Below are 22,588 nucleotides of genomic sequence, written 5' to 3'. Positions count from 1 at the left end.
GCTTGGTGTGGACAAACCCTCTATGCCTTCCCCACTGGATAACCACTGTCCCAAATTTTGTGGTTTTCATTCCCTTGCTTACAAAAAAATTGTTATTACATATATTGTAATTTTGTTAAATAAATTTTGAGTGATATACTGGTTTAATGAGTCAATATGACAACAACACATCTAGATATGAACAAATGCGAACAGAAACATGGGATCCTCTTACCCCCAAATGTTCTAAGTATATTCAGTCTCTAATTTTGTTTATGCCATTCAGTGCTTTTCAGTTCTCAGTTTTTTGTTGCTGTTGTCTTGTTTTGTTTTTTGTTTGTTTGTTTGTTTGTTTGTTTTTAACAAACAGCACAGACAAAAAATGGTCTGGAGACCCCTACCACAGTGCCCACTGGGGCACCCTCTCTAGAGCCTCAGGATACAGGTCTCCACAGCTGCAGCAGCTGGCTCACCTCCTACCTGTGTCCACCTGCAAGGAGGGGTCCTCCCTGAGGGCTCACCGCTGTCTTCTCCCTGCCCTGGAAAGCTGGCACCCCGTATTTCAAAAGCCAAAGGGCATAGCAGGCTGGGAGGTGGGTTATAGCACCAGGGGGCACAAAGGAAGAGGAAGGGATCATTCCTCCCCCTTCCAGCTTGGGGGTCTCAAAGTCAAATGCCTACATGGCCAGATAGAAAACTTCAGTGACTGAAGAAGGAATTGAAGACGCCCTGATGAGTGAGGGGACCTGGAGAGCTAGTGCCCATCCAAGGGGCAGCCTTATGCAACTCCAGCCCCTAAATGTCTCCAGGAGGGGCAGCCCAGGGTTCAAGAGCTTTGCCCTGACCCTCACCCTTTCTGCACCCTTCTCCCACCATAACTACACCCATCCTTGGCCAAAAACTCTGACCTCCAAGCTGTCTCTCCTGGCATTCTTTCCTCAAACATTCCTGCCCACCCTTCAGCGTCCAGACTGTAGCTTCTTCATTTCTGCCCACCCTACAAGTGAAAATGGGCATAGAGAGGAGGATGGGAGAGCCTAGCATGCCAGTAGGGAGAAGGCAGCAGGGGGCCCTGATCAGCAGCAGAGAAGTCAGGGTGTTGGGGTGGGGGTGGAGCTCCTGGGGCATTAAAGGACTGTCTTGTCCTTACTCAGACAAGCCAAGTTCATTCCAACCTCAGGGCTTTTGTACTTGCTGTTCCTGAAGCTGAGTCATCATTACTCAGAGCAAAAGTCACCTTAGCAGAGGGGCCTTCCAGGGCCCAGCCCACCCAAAGTTGCCCCAGCCCTCCCTCACGTACTCTCTAGAACATCACACTGTTTTACTGGCATCATAGCTCTTCTGATGTTATCTCCTTTGACCATTAATTCACGTGCTAGTTGTCTTGTTTTAATACCAGATTGTAACTCCCTGAGAGCAGGGACCCTGTCAGTCACGCTAACCATAGTATTCTTAGTCTTAGTACTTGGCAGGTAGTAGGGGTTCAATAACTACTTTTTTGAATAAATGAATAAATGTGTGAGTCAATGATATAGGCTGGGAACTACATGCATTTAAATGAGATGACTAGGGGTGCCTGGGTGGTTCAACCAGCTGAGCGTCAGACTCTTGATTTCAGCTCAGGTCATGATTTCGTGGTTCATGGGTTTGGGCCCCATGTGGGGCTCTGTGCTGACAGTGTGGAGCCTGCTTGGGATTCTCTCTCTCTCTCTCTCTCTCTCTCTCTCTCTCTCTCTCTCTTTCTCTCTCCCTGTCTCTCCCTCCCTCTCTCAAAATTAAAAATAAAATAAAATAAATGAGATGACTACAAAAAAGCTTTTTAAAATTAGTTTGGATTAGGGTTTTTTTTTCAATTTTTTTTCAATGTTTTTATTTATTTTTGGGACAGAGAGAGACAGAGCATGAATGGGGGAGGGGCAGAGAGAGAGGGAGACACAGAATCGGAAACAGGCTCCAGGCTCTGAGCCATCAGCCCAGAGCCTGATGCGGGGCTCGAACTCACGGACCGCGAGATCGTGACCTGGCTGAAGTCGGACGCTTAATCGACTGCGCCACCCAGGCACCCCTGGGTTAGGGTTTTTAAACTCAGATGCTGTAGGTGCAAGACCAACTATGTAAAGAAGTCACATAGACCATTGCTAAGATGATAAATAGTAGGAAAAACAGCCCCAGTGTTGGAGATACAATAGGACACAGTGGAGGCTGTGGCAAACTGTATCTGAGGGCCTCATCTCAATAGGGCAGCTATCACTTCAGCTCCAGCCATTTGTGGCCACAGGAGAATGTGGGTCTGGTGTTCCCAGATCTTCTGATTGTTCAGGGGAATCCAGAAATCGATTTTTACATAACATTTCCAGTTTTTAAATGCAAACAACAAATATGATTTTTTTTTAACCAAAACCATCGGGGTAACCCTATACAAAACTGGACAGGGTCTGCAGACCTCCTGTCTGAGACCTGGTTTGTGTATACTATCCTAAGATCTCCCCAGAGCCTGATTTATCAGTCTCCCCAGCCCCCACACCAGCCTCCGTACGGGAGGTCACTGAGTTAGCCAATCCCTCTCCACTGACACTGGACTCTGCCTTGGCTTCGGGTCATGCTCAGGAGGAACATCGTGGTGACTGAAGGCAAATGAGCACCCAAGCAGAGAGCCGTGCAAACAGTCCTCTGACAACTCACCTTGAATCTCTCTGCTGCAGACTTGGAATTTGCGAGACCTTTTATTGCAAAGGGCAAAAAGAACACTGAGAGTCGCATGGGATTCATGGTGGCTATCACTGTGAAGGCCTGTATGAAGAGGGGAGTAGGCGGTGAGCGTCACATCCCTGTTCTGCTCTCTCTGCTCCCTAAAGCCTCATCCCTGAGCCAGAAACCACAAAGCCAGACCCTACAGCTTCTGACAGGCAGATCCTTCACTTGGCAGGGGCCAAGCCAGTATTTTGGGGATAATGGAAAAAGTGAAGAAGGAGCACTCATCTTAAGATCTCCATGTCTGTAGGCCTGGCTCCTGTGTAGCTTGGTACTGGGTGATTCTGCAAACTTCGGTCAGGTCCCCTCCCCCAACAAGCTCAGTGTTCTGATTGGCATAGTACCAAAATCATGAAGTGAGCACAGGAACAAAGTTGAGGAAACACTAAGAAAGTATATGTGAATTTGTCTACTGTCAATGAGGTTTGATACTATTATTGCTATTACAATCATATTTATTCTTCCTTGCCTTAGATATTGTATTCTTTTCTAATATTCAAAATCTCCCTGCACTTCAAACCTAATCCATGTCTCACTCTGTCCTGGAGACTTTTCCTGACTACAGCAGACCATCTTCAGCTCTCAGGATCCCAGAATGTGACCCCTAGTACCTTGGGGACCTTCCAATCTGTGCCCCACCTCTACTCCTTTCTTCATCCTTCACTGTGTGAGTGCAGTGTGGCCCTAAACTCCTGCTGAGAGTTTTCCTTATAAAAGCCCCTGCATCCACCCTCAGACCTTCAGGGGTGCTTCTCTGGTGTGCCTGGGCCAATTAGGGGTGCCTGCTGTCTGGAGCACAAATAAGTCCTTGGCTGCAGACTCTCAAATGCTCCCTATCTTGTTTTGGATGCAGTGTCCTGCCCCAAGCCCCATCTGGGTTCCCACTCTCCCAAAGCAGCACCCTGACTTTTCTCCTCAGAGAACTGGGATTCCACCCCTAAAAGGCAACTGCTACTTTTCTGGGCCAGGGTCAGACCACAAAGACAAGGCAAAATAAGCTCTAGCTTTCCTTTTAAAGCATATTTTCAGCGCTCCATTTTGGATTTGAAGAAACTCCTTAATTTAGGATTCTCAAGGTATGTAAGCAGAATCATTGGGGCTTTTACAGCACCTTCCACCTCCCTTGCATCCCCGGATGACTTTATCATCCCTCACTCCCACAGTTGCTACTGAGGGTATGTCAGTTTCTCAGACAGGTTGAGATGGAAGAAAGTTTGAGCATCCTAAAAGTCTAGAAAGTCAAAATCAACACCAATTATCTATTTGCAAAATCTTCATTCAGATCTTTGAAGGGCATGGTCTATGAAACAACACCCAAGAAAATTCCCCATCAGTATGGGAGGAAAACAAAGCATCCCAAGCACTTACTAGTGAAATTGTGAGTTTCCTTTGTAAACACGTGTGGATGAGGAACATTACTGTTGTGGCCGCTGTAGGGGCTACATACAAGGCTGCAGTGGTCAGGCTCTGGATGACTCCAGACTTCTCCAATAGTTTCCTTTCCTTCCTTCTGAGGTCTGAGAGATTAAAAACCCAATGCACTGGAATTAACCATAACAACATTCTCTGGAGCTTTGAACAGCCCCCAGAGCATGAAAGAACTCCCCAAAAGGTGAGACGCTTGGCCCACCATGACATCCCAAGGCTCAGAACAGAAAACCAGATTTTCTGTACCTTTAATTATTTTTTCAAATGGTTTCTCCCATGCATACATTTTAATCAGCTTGATGCAGGTGAGAACTTCACTGGTCACACAGATGCGCTGGTCACTGACCTCAGATGTGTGATTGTGTATCTTGACAATCTTTCTGTTCAGGAACACCTGCAGTCAGAATGCAGCAAGAGCTTCTTTCGACAAGGGCAGGAGAGTTCAGCCCAGCAGAAGTATGGCAACCAGTAGTATGCCCAAAGGTAAAATCCAGATGTGGATTGAATACCTGAGTTTGATTCTTCACTGTTTGAATCCATTGTGACTCTACAGATTCCAGGGCCCTGCTGAAGATTTTCCAATGGAAATCTCTCCATCATGCCTGAGAGCACCTGCCTCCCACATCCTAGGGGTGTTTCTCTCCTGTGTCCCAAGCTAACTAAACAAATATTACTGTGGCTAACTAAACAAATATTACTCTTTTGCCTTTGGAAACCCTAAACCTGCCAACAGTTACAATCACCTTTTGGTCAGAATATCTACACTGAGGGAGGAAAACAATTGATTTCAATAATTCAGAGCACACATAACACGAGTCACTTCCTGTTTTGCCCAATTTTATTTCACCTGAATCTGTCAGCAAATTTGCTTCCCTTCCCCCATTATACTGTGCTCAGACAAATGTTCAATGCTATCCAGGCTAGTCCATTACAACATTCTAGGTAGAAGAGAAGGAACAAAAGCTTAACATGGAGGATATCTACTAAGGAAAGTCTGTGAGGCAGATAAACCCTCCCAGAAGCCTACAAGATGGACTTGGCATGTCGTATTCACCTCTTATTTCTTTGGCCAACCTTGTGGTCAGAGAATGGTTTGAGGCAGAAATTGAAGCTGAAACTTAACCACAATGCAATGAATAGTCAGTAAGAGTCAATACTTCCCCTCAGGAGTACCCCAGCTTCCAGAGCCTTGGGAGTTCTGCGGGGATATCCAACATCAAATGGATGTCAAAGAAAGACATTACCTCCACTAGTAAAATCAGGAGGTAGAAAACAGTGGCGGAGAGCGTAGTGGGTCCAAGAATGAGGTATGAGGTGACAGTGCAGGCAATCAGCAACGAGCAGATGATACAGATCAGGGGGCCATAGTACACCCCTTCAAACAGGTAGTTTACGTCGCTGGCGAAGAAACCGATGGCCTGTAAGACAGCAAGCCCGTGAGCATAGGTATCACCATGCCAGGTGCCACACTGCCCATGCAAGGGGCCACACTGCCCGTGACAGCAAGGCTTGAGAGGCAAGGTGGTAAAGGCAGAAACACCAATCTCCCCTGCTACTTTCTGTGTAACCCTGGACCAGTAACTATACCACTCTGAGCCTTAGCCTCTTCACCTGTGAAGCTGGAATAATTATACCCACTTCATATGGTTGTTGTGAGAACGTCAATGAAATATAAAGGATCTGCACACATAGACTGTACTCAATAAAAGTTATATTTTACCATACTATTGCTACTATTTCTAATATCCAGATTCCCCAGAGATTTGCTTCTAGTCTCCTAGCCTATTTTATTCATTCTAATAAATGAATTATTATGAATCATTACTACTAATAATAATGGCTGAATTTTTTTTAATGTTTATTTATTTTTGAGACAGAGAGAGACAGAGCATGAATGGGGGAAGGTCAGAGAGAGGGAGTCACAGAATCCGAAACAGGCCCCAGGCTCCGAGCTGTCAGCACAGAGCCCGACGTGGGGCTCGAACTCAGGGACCGCGAGATCATGACCTGAGCCGAAGTCAGCCCCTCAACCGACTGAGCCACCCAGGCGCCCCAATGGCTGAATTTTTTAAGGCAGGAACTAATTCTTTTTATCTTTCTTTTTTATTTTTTGCTATAGAATCTTCTGTCCACTTCCCTGCTCCCCAATATATACTGCCCAGTCCAGCTGTAACATAAAAGCTGACATTCCAAATCAAGAAATATTTATGGACCCAAATCATGAATGTCTTTCAGAATGAGCAATCTGAATGTCTTAAAATGTGATTTCCTTTTAACTTTAAACTGACCTCCTTCCAGTTCCCAGGATGTGCCCCAGGCTGAATCTTTAAAGAAGGATGAAAGTGTATGAGAAGCATAGCCCCTAGTATAGCCACTTTAGAAAGGAGTTTCACAGTATCTTTTAAAGTTAATAATTGCACAAACCCCATGACTTGGCTATTTTATTTCTCTGTTGAGAAACACTTGCATGTGCTAGAGGAAACGCACGCAAGAATATCCAATACAGCTGTGCTTATAGCAGCAAAACCCTGGACACACCTTAAATGTCCATTGGTGGGGAAAAGCTAAAGCATCCACTCAAGGTGTATCAGATAATATTGGGTCTTGGAGCAAACTGGTCAGAGTTTATGTCCCAGATCTGTCATTTACTAGCTGTGGAGCCAAAGACACATTACCCAGTCTCTCTAAGCCTTGTTGCCTATCAGTAAAATGGGGATAATAATACAACCTACTCCATAGCATTGATGTGACAACTGATGAGATAGTGCATATAAAACACTTAATTTTGGCATATTGAAAATGCTATATTAATGCTATATTAAATCATTACCTTGTATACCTTGGACTAATACAATGTTATGTGTCAGTTGTATCTCAATAAAAATGGGGAAAAAAGAAAGTGCCACCATTCTAAGTAAGCATCACTGAAAGAGAATGAGGAAGATCTATATGTGTGAACATGGAAAGCTAAGACATAATGAGGAGGGAAGAAAAGCTACAAAACAACACAAACAATGTAGTGCCCCTGACATAAAAACTCACCCAAGGGGCACCTGGGTGCCTCAGTCCGTTAAGCATCTGACTCTTGATCTTGGCTCAGGTCATGATCTCACAGTTCGTGATTTGGAGCCCTGCCTTGGGCTCTTCACTGACCGTATGGAACATGCTTGGGACTCTCTCTCCCTCTCTCTCTGCCCCTCCCCTACTCATGCACTCATTCTCTCTCTCTCTCTCTCTCTCTCTAAAAATAAATAAATGAACTTAAAAAAAAAAACTCACCCAAAAAATTGTATCATACATTTTCTATTGGTAAAACCAAGTGGCAGAACCCTGTGTAAAATATAGTATCCTTTATATAAAAAGGACACACACACACAGGGGCGCCTACATGGCTCAGTCAGTTGAACATCCAACTCTTGATCTGGGCTCAGGTTTGTGAATTCAAGTCCCACATCAGGCTCTGTGCTGATGGTGCAGAGCCTGCTTGGAATTCTCCCCCTCTCTCTGCCCCTCCCCTGCTTGTGTAATCACGCTCTCTCTCACTCTCTCTCACTCTCTCAAAATACATAAATAAATAAACTTAAAACACACACACCCAAGATACAGTATGTTTTCCATGGGTAACTTGCATGTGTACCTAAATGCACTTTAAAAAGTCTAGAAGGACACAAGCCAAATTGATAATGGTGGTCACCTCCAGGCATAAGGGAAGTGACTGGGCCCAGGGAGTCATCTATTCTATTTTGTGCCCAAGGAGAACATATGCAGGTGTTTTTTAAATTATTTTTAAAGTAAAATTTATGGAAACAACTCTAGGATTCCTCAGGTGAGCAGCTACATCCATCTCCACTTCTGAGTGGGCTGTCTTGTCTTATGTTCTGTGAGGCTGTTTGGGGAAATCGGCCTTGCACACAGCAGGTGCTCGGAACAGAGGCACATGGAAAAGGAAAGAGAGCTGGCCTCAATGTGGAAGGTCTCCTTGGCAAGGCAGGTAGGTGCCCTGGTTCAGAGCCTGGACCCTGCAGCCAGGCTCTGCTGCTTACCAATCACGTGACCTTGCACAAGTTTCCTACTCCCTCCTTGCCTCAGTTTCTACCTCTGTGACAATGGGAACAATAACAGAAACTACCACATAAGAGTGTTGTCAGAGGACTGACTGAGCTAATGAGGTAAAGCCCTGGGGTCAACGTCTGGCTTAGTGGAAGTTAGCAATTACTATGATGAGTCTCCCAAGATCAGTAGGGAGAAGGACTGCCATGGATTTCAACTTCAGTCAAATGCAGGACAACAGGGAGCCCCCATGCTCAAGGCCTAACAGAAATTAGTAATACAATCTAACACTTCTAAAACACTGTCCCCTTCCTACATGCTTTGTATGTACTAACTCATTTAATCCAATGAGACAACAATCCTGTAAGGCGGGTCTTATTATTATTCTACAGCTTCAGAGAGACTGCATGGAACCTTGCCTAAGGTTCCAAGACTAAAAAAATGGTGAAGAATAATGGTAACAATGATAACAAATACCTTATGTTTGCTATTGAGTTTAGAAAAAGATCCACCTGGCAGTGGTCAATTTAGCAGACATTGTTTTGGACATCTGTCCTGTGTAATTCAAACATTGGCATTTTGAGGCATAGAGCAGTGAATCTGAAAGGGTTTATGTCTTTGAAGGGGGCTCATACGGGGCAGCCAGATTTGTGCTTGGTGGGAGTAGACAGTGGGGTTTAGCAATTTTGTCGTGAAGGAGAGGACACCTTAATGGGGCTTTGAAGGATGAATGGGATTATAGAAGGGCAGGGGTGATGTGAAAAACGTTGCCTGGAGGTAGAAATGCCTGGTGTGTTTGAGAACTGTAGGTTAAGCCAGGCCTGGCCAAAGGGAAGAAACCAACCTGGGGATGGAGGAGTGGAGACAAAAGTAGGTGAGGTTGGACAGTTGCTGATGCCAGATGGCAAAGGGAAGAAGTCAAAGAAGCACTGCCTGTTCCAAAAATTCAAATGTTTGTTCGTTTTCCTTTTTTTTTTTTAAGTGGGCTTCACACCCAGTGCAGAGCCCAACGTGGGGTTTGAACTCACGACCCTGAAATCAAGACCCGAGATCAAGAGTCAAAAGCTTAACTGAGGGAGCCACCCAGGTGTCCCATCAAATGTCTGTTTGAATATAAAAGCAATCCATGCTCCTCGAGGTAACCGTAAGCAACTGAAAAATAGGGAACATGAAATTAATATATAAAGTTCCAATACTCCCATGACTGAAAGTCATAAATTGGAGCATCTTTTTCTAATCTCTGTTGTTTGTTTGTTTGTTTGTTTGTTAGGAGAGCAAGAGCAGGGAACTGGTAACCAGGCAGCTCTAAGTACTCCTCTTTCACAGACAAGAATTAACACGCTGAGAGATAATCTACAATCGCTCCTCCCTTGGTTTCCCTGAGCATGTCCCTCCCTTACCCTCCTCCCCAGGCTGGGTGAGGGGATACACTTTCCAGTGTGCTTAAACTGAGGATTGGTGTCTTTCTGTTCACTGCTGTATCCTCAGGGCCTAGAACAGAGTAGACCTCAGTAACTATGGGTTCAATAAATCTCTTTCAAGTCCTCTAAATGGAAGTGGCATCCCCCTGGGTTACCGTTGACCTGTTCTTGTCTCCAGAGGTAATTCTTGGTGATTATCAACATTCATCCTAGGAATTATTTCTTTTCTCTTTATTCCTCATTTTCTAACTCCTTTTCCTCCCTCTCCCCACCCCCAGAGCAGGGATGTCTGGAGGAAGGCTAGGCAAGCATGGTCTCCAGTATCCAGTCCCAGACACTCACCTCTCCTGTGGTGACGTGTGTTAGAGACTTAAATTGCATTAGTTTCTGAAAGGCAAAGGAGAAAACAGCAGAACGAAACCTGATGCCTGTGCGCTGGTTGAAGACCCAGCAGGAACACAGACACAGGGACTTCATGCACTCAATGAGAAAGAGGGCAAAGCAGAGGCCTACTCCATAGGCAATACTCCCCGACTGCTTTTCAGAATATTCCAGGATCTTTGGTATAACCAGCATCTAGAAGGAAACAGGAGTTTGAATTATTCAGACTTCTCCATCCTTTCAGGCATAATAAACATGGGCTGTGTGTGAGGTCCTCAGGTCAAGACTGGGAGCTAATTAAATGACCCAAACTGTGGCACCTGGGTAGCTCAGTCAGTTAAGCATCTGACTTCAGTTCAGGCCATGATCTTGCAGTTCGTGAGTTTGAATCCTGCATTGGGCTCCTGTGCTGACAACTCAGAGCCTAGAGCCTGCTTCAGATTCTGGGTCTCCCTCTTTCTCTCTGCTCCTCCCCTGCTATGCTCTCTTGGTGTCTCTCTCTCTCTCTCTCTCTCTCTCAAAAATAAAATAAAATAAAAACTTTTAAAAATGATCAAAACTAACTGAAACATAACCTTGCTCTCAAGCTCACAGTCCCCTTGGAGGAGACAGGAGTTGAACAGACCCAGATCTGAATCCTGGCTCTGCCACCTCATAGCTTGGTCTGACAGGAAACAGAACACACACCTAAAAGGGGTAACTCAGGAGCTGATGAAGTGACTATTTATGAAGGTGTGGGCAGAATTTGGGAAATCCAACAAGGAATGGCAGAACACATGAAGCTAGTGACAGCAGGGAACTGTTACCTTCCAGACCTGGAGGGACAGGGTAGAGTTAGGTCACTGGAATCCAGAAGGAGAAAGTCATACAGAAAGGGCTCCTCCCAGAAGTCTGGTCCCCAACCTCCAGTGTCAGGGAAGGAGGCAGTCAGAGAAATAAATATCCTGCCTTCACTTTCTCCTTCCCTGCAGTCTCCTATTGTAGTCTTCCATTGGTCCAACCCAACCAGAAGCCAGAGGGCAGGGGGACCCCATTAATGTGATCCATACAGGCCATGCATTAGGGGCACAGGGCAGCATGGGCAATGGTGGAAGATGGAGCTAGAGGGACAAATGAAGAATATCCAGCACACTGTCACCTAGTCATATATCTCTGTGTGTCATCAGCTGTTGTTCCTTCCTGACCTACATCCGTTCTCCTCTTAGCTGGTAATAGCACTGCCATTTTCATCTGGAAAGACTTGCACCTGTCCCATGGCATGCAGTCCAGGCCAGATTGTCAAAGAGCCCTATGCTCTGCTGGCTAACTGGTGAGCATGTGACCCCAGCTGGGACAATGGGACTTACTCTCTGCACTTAGAATCTTGGCCTGAAGACCTGGAGGACAGGAAATAAAGCTAGTTCATCCCAACCATGGTACATTGGTCCTCCATTAGTTCCTGCCACCTACATTCCCAGAGCTGCTCAGCCATTTCTCAAAGCAGCTAGCTCATACTGAGTCAGGCTGTGTTCTAAGTGCTTTATATATTTATCTCATTTAAATTCACCCTGAGAGGCAGGTAATGTTATGCCATCCAATTTATACATGGAGGTTTCCATGAGGTCAACCACTACGAGTGTCTTGGGGTTCCTTGAAGAAACTAAGACACAGAGAAGATAAACACATTACCTAAAGTCACCCAGCAATTAAGTGGCAGGGCCAAGGTTCGAACCCAAGCGATGGCTGCAAAACTCACACTCCTGGGTGCCTGGGTGGCTCAGTCGGTTAAACTTTGGCTCAAGTCAAGATCTCATGGTATTCATGAGTTCTAGCCCCACATCAGGCTCTCTGCTGTCAATGCAGAGCCCACTTCAGATCCTCTGTCTCCCTCTCTCTCTGCCCCTCCCGAGCTTGCATGCATGTGCACTCTCTCCCTCTCTCAAAAATAAACATTAAAACAAACAAACAAAAAGAATTCACATTCCTAACTACTAGCTCTACTGCCTCCAAAAGTTCTTTATCTTCTGAGTAGCAGTTGAGAGGCAAACTGTCCCCAACTCCTGGTGTGGACTTGAAATTGCCAGTTTCTTTTTTTTTTCCCTTTTATGTTTATTTATTTTGGAGAGAGACAGAGACAAAGTGTGAGCAGGGGAAGGGCAGAGAGAGAGGGGAACACAGAATCCGAAGTAGGCTCCTGGCTCTGAGCTGTCAGCACAGAGCCAGACACGGGGCTCAAACTCACAAACCATGAGATCATGACCCGAGCTGAAGTCGGGCGCTTAACCAACTGAGCCACCCAGGCACCCCTAACGTGCTAATTTCTAAAGCCTGGAGTCCCCCAAACCTCATGAAGTCAGCCACTTACCGGCCCTAGCACGCTCATGGCAGAGAAGCAGCAACACAGAAATACATCCAAAATAGCCCTTGTTCTTTGAAACCTCATCATCACTCGGAGCACTGAAGCTTTTTCAATCCCATGCTTTGAGACTTCTTCTTCCCAAAGGAGGCAGAGCCTTGAAAAGAGGAAAAGTGAACCAAGTGAAGTTTCTTTGCATATGTCACCCACATGTCATATGTCTTGCAAGCCTGCGAGCTTTGTTACAGAAGTTTTCAAACCTCACAAAAGTAGAGAGGACATAGGGAATCTCCCTAAATACCCATTCCCATTTCAAGAATGATTGATATATGACATTAGTGTTTCCTCTCTCTTCCTGTTTGTCTCTTTTTTTTTTTTTTTTTTTTGGCTGGAGAATTTCAAGCAAATCCCAGACATATCATTTCATCTACAAATGCTTCAGGATGTATCTGTTCCAGATAAGGCCTTTAAAAAACCCTACAGCGACCTTATAATAGTTATTAATTAATGATTATTAATTATTATAGCTATTAATTATTATATATGAATATATTAATTACATATATAAATAAAATTCCTTAATGGCATTTAATACACAGTCTTTTTCAAATTTCTCTAATTACATCAAAAACACATTTTTATAGTCAGTCTGCCTAAGATCCAAACAAGGTCCACACATTGCATTAAATTATTTTTTTAAAAGTAGGCTCCACACCCAGCATGGAGCAAAACATGGAGCTTAAACTCACAACCTTGAAATCAAGACCTGAGGGGAGATCAAGAGTTAGATGCCTAACTGACTGAGCCACCCAGGCATTCCACACACATTGCATTTAAAACACAAATCTGATAGATTTCTTGCATCTCATTTTAACCTGTAGCAGTTTCCCCTTCTCTGCACATTCTGCCATTTGTTTGTTGAAGAAATTGGGTCATTTATCCCATAGAATTTCCCACATTCTGGGTTTGACTGATTACATCCCTGTCTTGTCTAACATGACCTTCTATGCTCTGTATCTATTAAATTCTTAGTTAGATCTAGAGGCTTAATGAAATTCAGAATTCAGGTCAGCTGACAAAAATATTTAATAGGTGATGTAGTGTACCTCTTTTGCATAACATTAGAAGACACAGGGTCAGCTGTCCCATTATTAGTAATGTTCAGGGTATCAGTGGATTAAGTTGTATCAGCCTGACTCATTCACCGCCATTCATTCCTCATCATTGATGACCATTGCCTAGATCCACTTCCATTAGTGCTGGCAAAATTGTGATTTCTAATTCTGGCATTCCTTCTGTATGTAGTAGTTTGAATTTTTCTATAAAAAATAACTTTATCTCACCAACTATTTTGTTATCCTGGAATACATTTAGTTGAGGAAATAGCCTAAGACTTCGAATAATGTCACTCTTTTTTTTATACACAGATTAAGATTCATAAAACCCAAAACTATGACCTCCACTTATTTCAAAGCCCCCTAAAGGGTGACCCAATGTTGGACCACCTAACTGAAAGTGCCCTTAGGGGCACCTAGGTGGCTCACTCAGTTAAGTGTCTGACTTCTGCTCAGGTCATAATCTCATGATTCGTAATTTCGAGCCCTGCATCGGGCTCTCTGTTGTCAGCATGGAGCCTGCTTCAGATCCTCAGTCCCCCTCTCTGTTTTCCTCTCCCCCCCAAAAACTAAATAAACATTTTAATTAATTAATTAACTCAAGTTTAAGAGAAACTTAAAAAAATAGATAAATAAATATAAAAATGTGCCCTTATTTTGCCAATCTGAGTGAATGATGTCTAGGCTGTTTGTGTGACACCAGCAACACAAGAACACCAAAAACATTTCTTTGGAGGAAAAAATTGAAAAGCAATGTTTCAAGAAAGCATCAAAGAAGTTATCATGACAGAAATTAAGAATTTTGTTGACTCTCTCATATTTCTCTTTTATTTTGTATTATATTTGATACAGGAGCTGGTGACTGGAAAATAGCCATTGTGGTGCTTACAGCTTCCAGAGTCTTAATGTGGCCCAGGATGCCTCCCACACATCCACAATCCAGCCTCTCAGCTGCAATCATCATGTTGGCACGTGCCCTTTTACTTCCTGGCTCCTGCTCCATCATGTTCCACTCTCTGGAAGGCAATGACCACTGCCCATAGTGAGAACATCAAGGACTATGCCCAGGGGCTCCAGGACTACTTACAGAGCAGGAGCATGGAGAGCCAACTTTTGTGCTCAGGGCCTGAGAGCAGCACTGCTTATGCATGTTATGTCACTAAGGCTCTCATGGCAGGCAGTTCTAGTACTTTCTACCCTTCATTCCTATAGCCACGGACACTTGTGCCCAGCCTAAAGCCAGGAAACAAACATCATGAGAATTTTCCTGTCCTACCTTCCCTCATCTGCTATCAAAACTCTAGGCTGCTTTTTCCTCCCTGAATTTATAAAACAACTCTCCTATCCCATGCCCATCTGTGTGGGCCAGATAACTTGGGGGGTCTGGGCCCTCGGTAAGTAAAGCAAAAATGACACCCATATGTGTTAGAGGATTTCATTATTCATGGGCCAAACTTTGGGGCCACCTCCCTTCATTCCAGCTCTATCCCCACATGTAACCCAATCCACAGAGATAAAAAGCTCTGGAGTTTGTTCCACTTTGACTAAACAAATCCAAGTTTCCCCATAGCCTGCTCTCAACTCTCTTAGCAACTGTATCAATTTCTCACCATGATTACCAGATTCAAAAGACTTGGTTTCAGGGGCATCTGGGTGGCTTAGTCGGTTAAACGTCCGACTTTGACTCAGGTAATGATCTCATGGTTCATGGGTCCAATCCCCGTGTCGGGCTCTATGCTGACAGCTCGGAGCCTGGAGTCTGCTTCCAATTCTGTGTCTCCCTCTCTCTCTGCCTCTCCCCCCCTCTCAAAAATAAACAAACATTAAGGTAAATTAAGAAAAAAATCTTCAAAAGACATGGTTTCAAACTTCACCTCCTCCATTCATTAACTATGATTCAAGGAACATAATTTTGCTTCTCTGAGTTTTCAGTTTCTTCAAGTGTAAATGGGGGAAATGGCATCTTTCCTATTTACTTCATAACCCTTTTGTAATGGTCATGGGAGGTGCTGGATGGGCAAATGAGAAATACGAATTGTGATAGTAATAATGAAGGTGATGGTGGTGACAATGGTGGCTCTGCTGCTGTGGCTGATGTGAGTGGTAGTGACGATTGATGGCTGGCAGTTTGTCAGCAAATCCTCACAGAAGTCAAAGTAGTTCTCCTGAAGGACTAGGGAAGATGCACCCCAGAACCCTGCTGGTTCAGTGGTGAACACAGAGAAAGAAGCCTCTGTAAAGGTGTGAATGCGTGGATAATTATTTAAAAAAAAAAAAATCCCAAAGTGGAGTGATTTGTAAAAAAGTATTGGTGGACACTTTCATGTGAGTTATAGAACAAAAACGGCAGAATCAGTGAGCCCTAAGTGAATAGACATAGATCAGGAGATCCTGTGCTCATAATGGTCACAGAAGGACAAACAAACACTTTGGTTGTCTATTACGCACCAGGCATTTTTCCAGGTGCTTCATATTGAATTTACCATCTCTTTTGATTCTTACAACAATTCTGTGAAGGACCATGAGATAAATTTTATAATCCTTTATTTTATACATAAAGACACAGGGTCTTGGAAAGGGTAAATGACTTGCCTGACATCATAGCGGGTAGCCAGTGAGATTCTGATCAACATCTGGCATTATGCAAGAGGTTGGTGTTCCTGGAAGACTTTTTTTTCTTTACTGAATAATTCCAAGAAGCAATGGGTCAAAGTTAAACCAGTTTCTGTTTTCTCAGTGACTTAAGTACATTAATTTGCTTTGTAAACAAATCTCTGAGACCTGGCAATAAGTATGCCACATTTCACAGACTCACTTGACCGCAGAATGCTCTCTTCTGGGAAGCTCTCCAGGGACTACCATTTCCTGGAGCACATTTGGATAATGTGATTCTCTACCTGGTGTCTCTCATGAAGTAGCTAGAGGTAGGAACATGAGTATAGAACATTTGAAGTCGTTTATTCGTCCCCCCCCTTTAATCCTCATATTACCTTGTGAAGTAGGTTGTGTAGGAACCTTAACCACACACCTAGTTAGTGATGACTTAAGGATTCGGAGACTGGTCACTAACCCAAAATTTAATGATGAGTGACATAGGTAAACATCTGATCCAGAAGAAAAAGCAAAAGGGACAATAGGCAGCAATTTCTAACTTTCTTGGGGTCTTGGGCCCTTAGGCAAATCAGGTAAAAGATGTGAATCCTTGCTCCAGACAAAGGTCTCCAGCCTATACATATAAAGTAAGTACCATTTCAGGGGGTTCATGAAGTATAGTGAGACCTCTTGCTAGAGTCAATATTCTTTGGTTGTCTGAAGACTGACCCTACCTGCTACTCTTAAGCATCCTTGGTCACCAATCCCACAAGATATGGTCTTTAACCAACCCAGTGGTTTGCCCAATAAGACTTTACCTTTTAGCATTTTTGTCTGAGGCATCATGGACCGACAGCTGGGGGATGGTGTTCTCATCTAAGCGTCTCTGCAAACCTAGGACCATGAGTGGGGTGAGCCATGACAACGTGAAGTAGGAGAAGAGGCCAGCATCATCCATGGGCTGAGGGGCAGGAAACCTAGCAGAGAGGTCACAGGTCATATAGTTGCCCATATGATAAGGGCTGTAAAGACATAAAATAAAGCCAAGGGCAAGATTTTGCAGGAATGAATTATATACTATGTAAAAAGCACAGTGTGGTCATCTGGATGTACAAAAAAAAAAAAAAAAAGCATTTTTTTTTTATTACTCTATTATGTGTGATAGTTAAAAACCAGAAACAACAAGGGTGCCTGGGTGGTGCAGTTGGTTGAGCATCCAACTCCTGATCTCGGTTCAAGTCATGATCTCACAGTTTTTGAGTTTGAGCCCTGGCATAGAGCCTGCTTGGGATTCTGTTTCTCTTTTTCTCTGCCCACCCCTGCTGTGTGCACTCTCTCTCTCTCAAAATAAATAAATAAACTTAAAATAATTAAAAAAAAACAGAAACAACAAAAACACCTATTATTAGGGGAATGACTTAAAAAGAAAGAAAAGAAATAGGGTATACCCATATGTGGAAAACAATGCACAAGCATCCACAAATAGAGTTGACCTATATGTAGAACATGAAATGAGCTCTGAGCATAGTAAGAAAGGAAAAAAAGGCCACTTGTGGGTCAAGAAATTTATCATATTTTTATGTACATAAAAAAAGTAAAAAGTATTTTTACTTACATAAAAAAACCAACTGGGTGGCTCAGTCAGTTAAGTGTCTGACTTCAGTTCAGGTCATGATCTCACGGTTTGTGAGTCTGAGCCCTGCATCAGGCTCTGTGCTACTAGCACAGAGCCTGCTCTGGATCCTCTGTCCCCCCCTCTCTCTCTGCTCCTGCCCCACTTACACGCACATGCTCACTCTCTCAAAAATAAATAAACATTTAAAAAAGAAAAGGAAGGGGTAGCCTGGGTGTCTCAGTCACTTAAACATTTGAATCTTGATTTTGGCTCAGGTCATGATCTCAGGGTTTGTGGGATCAAGCCCCACATCAGGCTCTGCACTGACAGCACAGAGCCTGTTTGGGATTCTCTCTCTCCCTCTCTCTCTGCCCCTACCCAACATGCATGTGCTCTCTCTCTCTCTCTCTCAAAATAAATAAATAAACTTTTAAAAAAGCAAGAAATGAGAGAAAGCAGACAAAACTATATATATAAAGTCAACCACTATTAACAATTGTATATACACATTTATATATTTATGTATATGCACATTTACATACTTATGTATTATATGTACATGTGCATTTACATTTTTATATATACACATTTATATATTTATACATACATTTATTTCAAATTATTAATAGTGGTTGACTTTGACAAAGGGATTAGAATTGGTAAAGAAAAGAGATTCTCACTGTTTCATGTTTTCTATATTTTGCTTATGTAATTTTCAAAAAAATAAAAAATGGAATAAAAAGTAAATAAACTAGAATGACAAGGTCATATTCCTAGAAATGATTCACAAATACAGAAATAATGATTCGACTAGGGTGTTGGGATTGTATATAATTTCTACTTCTTTTTTTCCAAAGTTGCCTTTAATGCTGTATGTTTCAATATGAAGAAAATTCAATTAAAAAAAAAGACTTGGGGCGAGAGATGAGAATACAAAATGCCAAACGGGATGCTTTTGTTTTGTTTTGGGCTACACCCTCTTCTCCACTCACTGGCCCTTCCCAGCCTCACCACCCACCAGCCCCAGAGGCTGTGCATTCTCGGCAAGGCTAGCCACACCTTTGTCTACATGCTGGAGAGAGAAGGGGCTAGGAAGGTGGGAGTCTGTACCAGGTATCACTAGATACGTGGGGCATGTGTGATTGCAGAGAAAGGGCAAGAATCTATGAGCTGGTGCCACTATGCCCAAGGTCTGGTAGAAGCAGAATGTTTCTCTCAATGAGGCTGCCTGGGCGCACTTAAGCACCCACATTATTTATTCTTGGTGGAGATAAGAGCAATTCAGTGGGAGTGATGTGGTGATGGGAGCTCAGGTTTTCAAAAAAAATAGGAAAACAACTCCAGTTCGTTGATAAAATCTTAGCAAACATGTGAGAGAGAAGAGGGGATTGTTAATACAAAACAGAGTCCTTGTGACAATTCTAGGATGATTCTAGAATCATTCTAGAAGAATGTTAAGGTCCTGTCCGTAGACGATGAATAAATGAATATGTACCTGATTCTGTGCAGGACCCTGAAAGCAAGATTGTATAAGTCAGAAAGCCATTTGGGAATGGTTATTTTAAACTTTGATTTACTGGAGAAGGATACATTGAATTTCTTTAACTCATAAGTTTAAGGGTACCATCATAGGGCATTTAACAGCTCCGCATTTCTCTTAGAATGAAGACTAACATATTTAATGTGCCCTGTGGAGACTTATGTCCCTCTGCAATCTCATCTCATGCCATGCCCATCATCACACATGATTCCAGTGATGCTGGCCTCCTCAGTTCCTGGACACATCATGTTGTATTCCTTTCACCTCAAGGCCAGGCCTTTGCACATGCTGTTCCCTCTGCTCAGATCATCCTTCTTTTACTTTGGCCTGGTAAAATCATGTTTATCCTCCAGAGCACAGCTTAAGTACCAAGCACCTACCAAGTTGTCACTGTTTCAATGTCCCTCAGCACCGCCCACCTCCCCCCTCCCCCAAACTTCATAGCACTGTCTTCAAGCAGCTTGTAACCACATGTTTATTTATGAGTTTACTTGTTATTGTCTTTTTCCCCAATGCGTGGTCTATGATGGGCAAGAATCATGTCTGCCTTGCTTAGTACTTTTCCTCTGAGGTCTAGCACAGTGTCTGGTAGGTTCTCAATGAATCTTTGTTGGATGAGTAAATAGATGAATGAAAGAATAAATGAATGAATGATCTGACTCTGCCTTCTGATGTGCCTCAGGCTGCTCTAGACTTATTTGGCTGTGGTGGTGACATGAATGTTCAGACATCTTTGGGAGGGATGTATGTGTTTGTGTCTGAGGAACATTGTCATAATGGGTACTGCCCCTCACCTCCCCCTCAGAACTCACTGTGGCTTGGGACGGAAGGGAATCATGGTTCTCCAGGCAGCATCATACTTCCCCCAATGGAGCTCTGTTGCTGCCCCTCGTGTCTCAGGCTTCCTCACCTGCTGGCTCCAGGGGCTGTCTTCTAGGGTGTAAGTTTTCTTGGGAAAGAAAAACCAAAAGAGCATCAGTTTCCTGACCTCATACTGTCCTGGAGTGTTGGCCACCCAAGGATGATGGATCTTTCCACATCCAGCTGCTAGAGTCAGAGAAAGACAAACACTGTATGATCTCACTTATATGTGGAACTTAAAAACAACACTAACAAAGAGCTCAGAGAACAGATCAGGGGTGGGGTGTGGGCAGAATGGGTGATGGGGATGAAAAGACACAAACTTTCAGTTATAAAATAAATAAGTCATGGGGTTATAATGTATGGCATGGTTGATACAGTTAATAATACTGCCTTGTATGTTTTAAAGCTGGTAAGGAGTAGATCTTAAAATTTCCCATCACAAGAAAAAAGTTTGTAATTATATGTGATGATGGAAGTAATATTGTAGTGACCTTTTTGCACTATATGTAAATATTGAATAAATGTTGTACACTTGAAACTAGTAAGTTTCACATCAATTATACCTCAATTTAAAGAAAAAAATAAAAGAGCGGCGCCTGGGTGGCTCAGTCAGTTAAGCATCCAACTTTGGCTCATGTCATGATCTCACAGTTCATGAGTTCGAGCCCTGAGTCAGGCTCTGTGCTAACAGCTCAGAGCCTGAAGCCTGCTTCAGATTCTGTGTCTCCCTCTCTCTCTTCCCTCCCCTGCTCACACTCTGTCTGTCTGTCTCTCTCAAAAATAAATAAAGATTTAAAAATTTTTTTAAATAAAAAAAAGGTTGCTGGGTAGGGAATAAGCAGTGGGCCAGGAGTTAGGACAACTGAGTCCCAGCCTTGGGTATGCCCTACATTCACTGGGTGCCTCTGGACAGGTCACTCTACCTCCCCATTTTTTTATCTGTGGTACACAGTGTAGACAAGAATAAAGGGAGCTATAGTTAGTCACCCACACAATGTGAGACCAAGTTGCCCTCTGAGAGTAAACCTACCAAAAAGAAATCAATAAGTAAGAAAGTAAGCCCCAAACATTACATGTGACCCTTTTGATAAAGTGGGAAACAGGGGCATCTGGGTAGCTCAGTCAGTTAAGTGGCTGACTTCAGCTTAGGTCATGATCTCCAAGTTCTTGGATTCGAACCCCACATCGTGCTCTGTGCTGACAGCTCAGAACCTGGAGCGTGCTTCGGACTCTGTATCTCTCGCTCTCTGCCCCTATCCTGCCTGTGCTCAGTCTCTCTCTCTCTCTCTCTCTCTCTCTCTCTCTCTCTCTCTCTCTCTGTCTTTCTCAAAAATAAACATTTTTAGAAATTGATAAAGTGGGAAACAACTAAAATAAAAAAGACTATTGTCTTTAGGGCTTCATATAGGATAAATAATAGTATTTTAGAAGCATAGTAAGGGATTGATGAGAAAAGATCTGGGACAGTGTTTACTTCAGGTAGGGAAAGCTGGGGAATGAAGTCGGGGAGAAGATCAATAGCTGGATGTGATTGTTAAGGTCCAAGGTGGTGAGTTGTTGATGGGTTTACAGGTGCTTATTGTATTATTATAAGTAAATACATAGATAAATAGGCAATAGATAGGTAGATAGATAGATAGATAGATAGATAGATAGATAGATAGATAGATAGGTATAGGTAGATAGATAGACCAAGAGGGTGTGTCATGACCAGGGAGTACAATTCATCTAATTGTGAAGCCTGAGATCCATTAAAAGAAATCAAGGTTGAATAAATATGGGACAAAATTTTCTAACCTAATTCATGACCATTGAGAATACCCTGTCAATTCAGTTTCCTGGTATTTTGATGCAAAGGAGACCTACTTACATAGCTGAGTCCTGAAACCATGTCATTGCTCATGTCCATGCCGAGATTCACGAGGCCACCAGAAGACCTGGGGACCCAGTATATCCTCTTCCTGGTCATTTTCAGCTCTTCTGCCAATCCTTCTTTTCCAAGAATCAGAAAATCTGAAAAGGCAGCAGGTAAGAGCAGCTTAGATTCAGCCCTGAGCAGTCAGGAGAGGGGGACATCCCCCTGCAGGGAGTGTGCCGGGGTCATGCAGAAGGTTGGGCCACTGACACAGCACCTGCTCTTCCCTCTTCCTGGAATGGCTCCCTCTTTTTAAACATCTACTGAGGCTTAAGATCACTTAGGGAAACATTTTCTAATCACCCACTCCCAACCCTACAACTTAGGGCCAAGCCTGCTCATAGAACCATGCTTCTTCTCTTACCCCAGTTTGTAATTAAATATTTGTGTGAATCGTTATTTGTTCAGAGTTCATTTCCCGCTCTAAATAGAGAGCCTCACAAGGACAGGGACATGTCTGTTTAGCTCACTATTGAATCCTTGGAGACTGGGAGAGTGCTAGAAGGATCACAGGTGCTCAGTAAATAAAGGATAAATGGATGAGTAAACAAATTTAAAAAATGCAATTTTGCCATTTTCTGACTCTCAGTTTTCACAGAATC

General features: G+C 43.4%; 1 protein-coding gene across 1 annotated transcript in view; it reads right to left on the bottom strand.

Moving 5' to 3' along the window:
- Positions 1 to 22,588, bottom strand: part of ABCC11 (ATP binding cassette subfamily C member 11) — a 68,785-nt gene that overhangs the window by 37,208 nt on the left and 8,989 nt on the right. Inside the window, exons 2-10 of the mRNA XM_015084035.3 lie at positions 21,942 to 22,084; positions 20,020 to 20,156; positions 16,871 to 17,029; positions 12,355 to 12,502; positions 9,972 to 10,205; positions 5,403 to 5,576; positions 4,405 to 4,552; positions 4,099 to 4,247; positions 2,662 to 2,769 (exon numbers count right to left, since the gene is read on the bottom strand). Of these exons, the coding sequence (XP_014939521.2) occupies positions 2,662 to 2,769; positions 4,099 to 4,247; positions 4,405 to 4,552; positions 5,403 to 5,576; positions 9,972 to 10,205; positions 12,355 to 12,502; positions 16,871 to 17,029; positions 20,020 to 20,156; positions 21,942 to 22,040 (1,356 nt within the window). The 5' untranslated portion in view covers positions 22,041 to 22,084. The remainder of the gene's footprint in view (positions 1 to 2,661; positions 2,770 to 4,098; positions 4,248 to 4,404; positions 4,553 to 5,402; positions 5,577 to 9,971; positions 10,206 to 12,354; positions 12,503 to 16,870; positions 17,030 to 20,019; positions 20,157 to 21,941; positions 22,085 to 22,588) is intronic.

The sequence above is a fragment of the Acinonyx jubatus genome, chromosome E2, assembly GCF_027475565.1.
Source record: "Acinonyx jubatus isolate Ajub_Pintada_27869175 chromosome E2, VMU_Ajub_asm_v1.0, whole genome shotgun sequence".
Taxonomy (NCBI): domain Eukaryota; kingdom Metazoa; phylum Chordata; class Mammalia; order Carnivora; family Felidae; genus Acinonyx; species Acinonyx jubatus.
This window is presented reverse-complemented; position numbering and strand designations above follow the sequence as displayed.